The 4,429-nt window shown below is 41.4% G+C and overlaps 1 protein-coding gene across 1 annotated transcript; it reads left to right on the forward strand.

The window, feature by feature from the left end:
• Nucleotides 1–639: 639 nt before the first annotated feature.
• On the forward strand, nucleotides 640–2,587 carry Ccdc89 (coiled-coil domain containing 89). The gene has a single exon (XM_015507107.2). It carries the CDS (start codon nucleotides 690–692, stop codon nucleotides 1,800–1,802), a length of 1,113 nt encoding a protein of 370 aa, XP_015362593.1. The 5' UTR covers nucleotides 640–689; the 3' UTR covers nucleotides 1,803–2,587.
• The last annotated feature ends 1,842 nt before the right edge of the window (nucleotides 2,588–4,429 follow it).

The following is a 4,429-nucleotide window of genomic DNA, read 5'->3' on the forward strand; positions in this document are numbered from 1 at the left end:
ATGTATCACATCTATTTTCATTAAACTTTTCTGTGACCTTACTTTGCTAATTCAGGGAGTGGTGAATAAAAAAAAAATCTATTTTCATATAAGGACAGTGGTAGGTGAAATGATGGAAATTTCACTGGGATTTGCTCGTTCAATATTTAAGTATCAAACTGAGTGGGGCCAAACATGAGGGAGCAAACTCCCAGCCACTTAGGGACCTGGCTCTCAAGGAGTACTACTGCTACTTTGTGTTCATAAAATACACGTTTTTGAGAAGACAAAAATTACAGAAAGTAATTTATTCTCCTGACAACTGAATGGGGAAGAATGAGAAGGGATAAGATGGTATAAACTTGATTTGTTTACTCCTACTGGAAATCAGGGGGAGTCAGATTTCTTCCCTGGTGTGGGCTAGGAATTGAGTGCGGTTAGCATCTCTCTGGCTGTACAAGCCAGATACTGACTGTGAACTGAGGGATCCGTTGGTTAGAAAGCAAGGGTAACTTGACAGATTTGCTTAGGATCCCCTCCCCCCTTTTCCTATTGTTACTTCACAGCATTCTGAAGACCTGCCCACCAATTACAGGACTCTTTACTGGAAAAGTCAGCTGGAGTGCCAAGAGTCCCTAGCAACACCCTGCGGCTTTTGAAATCAGAGTGGGAGAGACTGTGTGGTCAGCTGTTAGTGGAGGAAAGCTTCTATGCCTCAGGAAGAGCAGTCACCTGGGATGGACACTCGACCAGGTGAAGAACCCTTAGATAAGCAAAATGAAAAACAGAAAAAGGAGGAAGAGGAGATGGAGTTTAAGGAACTGGAAGGGCTGAGGGAAGCCTTGGCAAACCTGAGGGGGCTGTCCGAGGAGGAGAAGGGTGAGAAGGCAATGCTTTGCTCCCGTATCCAAGAGCAGTCCCAGCTCATCTGCATTCTGAAGCGGAGGGCCGATGAGGCCCTGGAACGCTGCCAGATCCTGGAGCTGCTCAATTCAGAGCTGGAGGAGAAGAGGATGCAGGAGGCACAAAAGTTGAAAGCCCAAAGTGAGCATGCCCTGAAACTGGAGGACCGTTTCAGGACCTTGGCAGCCAACCACGAGTTGATGATCCACTTTAAGGATGAATACAAGAGTCAGAACATCAAGCTGAAGGAAGACAATGAGAAGCTGAAACTGGAGAACAGCAATCTCTTCAGCCAGGCTCTGAAGGACAAGGAGGCCAAAGTATTGCAGCTGACCACTAAGAGCGAGGCCCTCACCAAGGAGCTGGAGGCTCTGAAAGAGAGGTGTGCTCAGGATGCCTGCCAGGCACAGGCCCGAGAAAAGGAGCTGTTGGAGCTACAGAGCCAGCAGGACTGTGCCCACAACAAGGAGACAGAGCAGCTGCGCAGCCAGCTGCAGAGCCTCCAGCAGCAGTACCAAGAGGCCATTGAACAGATGGCAAAGGCCCAGGAGACACACAGCAGCCTGAGTCAGGAGCTGCAGGACAGGCTGCAAACCATCACTCAAGAGAAAGAGGAGCTTCTGCAGCTGTCCATGGAGAGGGGCAAGGTGCTTCAGAACAAACAGGCAGAGATCCGGCAGCTTGAGGAGAAGTTGGAGGCAGCAGATATGGCTAGGAGGCATGCGCTAGAGCGCTTTGAGCAAGAGGCAGTGGCTGTAGACAGCAACTTGAGAGTCCTGGAACTTCAGCGCAGAGTGGATGGGATCCAAAAGGCCTATGATGAACTCAAGCTTCAGTCAGAAGCCTTCAAAAAGCACAGCCTGGATCTTTTAAGCAAGGAGAGAGAACTCAATGCCAAACTCCGCCATCTCTTTCCATAAGGAAGCTCCTGCTGCTTCTTGTCTTTGATTAATAATTTAAATATTTGTGCCTTAACATTACGGCAAGAGCAAAGATGATACTCCATTTATTATACTTTCAAGCACAAAAGGCAATTTAAAGAAAACCCGCTTGACTATAACATTGCTGTTGTTACTACTGTAAAGCTAACACTAATTTTCAGTTCTACCATCTAGAATACACAAGACTTAGAGTTCTTTCTGTGCCCTTGAAGTCTTCCTAAATTTGCCATCAGTAACTTCCCCATTGCATAACTTATTCATTCTCAATCTCAGATGTCTTCATATATCCTGAGATTCTAAATTAGCAGCTTCTATGATTCAAGTGTATCTAAAATGTACAATAAGATGTGCACAGTTAGTAACTGTAGATGGGTAGACTTATTGTCTCACATAGTTAAGATTGCAAGCAAACATATTAGCATAATAGCATGAATACATTGCAGAGAAAAGAGCTATTTATTTTGCATTAGCTCAGCAAACAAAAATTTAGAAAAGTAATTTATTTACCAAAATAGGCCACCTTTATTATAGTCATTCTATATGAGCAATAAGATTCAAATGAGTTAAATCAATTTTATTTTTCCTTAAAGCTTGGATCTCATCCCATTTTCTTAGTTTTCTCCTTAATAAAAACAGGATTTGGATGTGCAATAATGCAAATATCAATAGTTTCATTTAATATTGTGTAATATGTTAATAGATAAAAGGCCTCAATTGGGGGTAACAAGTCATAGCAGACCATTAATGACTTATATAGTAACTCATAGGTATTGCTTTCTGTTTCTATTAGTATATTTTCCTGTAATTAATTTTTTCCTCTTTTAAAAAATAACCTAAGATGAATGCATATATGTATTCTTAGGCATTTTTGTAGGACTACCTCATTATAAAAACACAGTAGTTATCATTTATATTTATGTGAAGTTCTGAAAATTCTTAAGGGTAATTGTTTAAATATACTTTTTATTTCCTTATTTTCCTAAATTTAGTTATTGATCTATAAACTTTATTATGACTACTTCTCAAAATAGATTATAATATAGTATTTTTCTTGCCCGGTTGATACCAAGAATACCAGTTTTACATAAATTAAATTTACTCAAAAAATATTAAGTGGGGAAATCTTTATCTCCCCACTTCCATTATGTTTGTGAGAAACGTTCTCACCTGTCCAAACCTAGTGCCTTTTTAACAACAACAAAAAAAAGTGCATGCATTTTTTTAAACCTATGGTATCATACTAAGACTATGCTATTAAATATAAAATTTTCTCATCAAAATAGAAATCCCTTTTTGCTTCAAAGAACATTCCTCTTATAGTTTACAACAAATCACAATGTGGAAAATAATTTAGATGTGCTTATCATTTATTGAGCCAACACTATCATTTGCTGAAGCAATTCAGATAAATTGTTTTGTTTAATCTTTAGGGGTATTCAAGAAGATAGGTTCATTCCTGTCTCAAAGAGGAGGAGCTGGCTTTCAGTAATTTGCTTAAGATGACTTTTTCACTGAAGGATCTGGGATTTCCAACTGAAATTATTCAGTGTGAGGTTATCTTTCACATTGAAAGATATTGATTATTGGCACTCTGAGTAGGACTGAGTATAAGCCGAAAGAAGCGTTGCTTGCCTTGGAAGAGCCCCCAAGGCTAAGTCTAGGGACAAAACCCCACAAACCATTATAGACAATGTGATGTGGCTTTATATGTGGTGCTATGAGGCCACCAGCGGAAACACACTGGGCCTCTAGTGCCACCTGGGGATAAGGGTTGAGAAGAGAAGGCTGCCAGGGATGACTAACATGAAGGGTAGTTCTTCAACTAGTAGAATGTCATCAGGCAGGGAAAAGGGACAAGGATTTGAGGCAGCATCATGTGGAAGCCATGGAAATTTTTAAAATGCCAAGAATACTTGGAGAAATTATAAGTAGTTGAGAGGAGGTACAGATACAATTGGAAAAGTAGATTGAGGCCAGAATATAGGGGGTCTTTGAAAGCCAGGCTGGCCCCTTATATAGCTGGGGGAGTTTTGCAGGTGGAGGTGAGCAAGGAAGAGAGGAGAGATGCAAGCCAACAAATGGAAACCTCAGACCCAGTCCTCTTCACACCCCTTGTGTGTAGGTATGACATTACCATCCTCCCTCCCTCCCACTCCTCCTCCTACTCTACCATTTTAGGTGGACAGGTGTTCCTGAAGAAGCCTGGAGGTGGGTAGGTAAGGGGTAGGTGCATGTCCCCTAAGACGTGTAGACATAAGGGAAAAAGGACCCTGTTGCTCAAGTCTAAGAACAATACTGCTTGAAGCCACACTAAGTGGGGCTGGGTTGTAGCTTAGTGGTAGAGCACTCGCCAAGCATGTGTGAGGCACTGGGTTCAATTCTCAGAACCTCATATAAGTAAATAAAAATGAAGGTCCATTGACAACTAAAATTTTAAAAAGTCATGCTAAGGAGTTTGTAGAAGTTGAACTGTATAAAATTGATCCTAAATGGTCATATACAGGCCATTTTTTAAGGCTCACTGTAATTTTGAAAGACTTTTGAATGGAAAGTGGAAAATGAGAAGGTCAAAGCCGAGTGCCTTGAGAGCCGGAGGGAAGAGTTCA

This window comes from Marmota marmota, unplaced genomic scaffold (genome assembly GCF_001458135.2).
Source record: "Marmota marmota marmota unplaced genomic scaffold, marMar, whole genome shotgun sequence".
In the NCBI taxonomy this organism is placed as follows: Eukaryota; Metazoa; Chordata; class Mammalia; order Rodentia; family Sciuridae; genus Marmota; species Marmota marmota.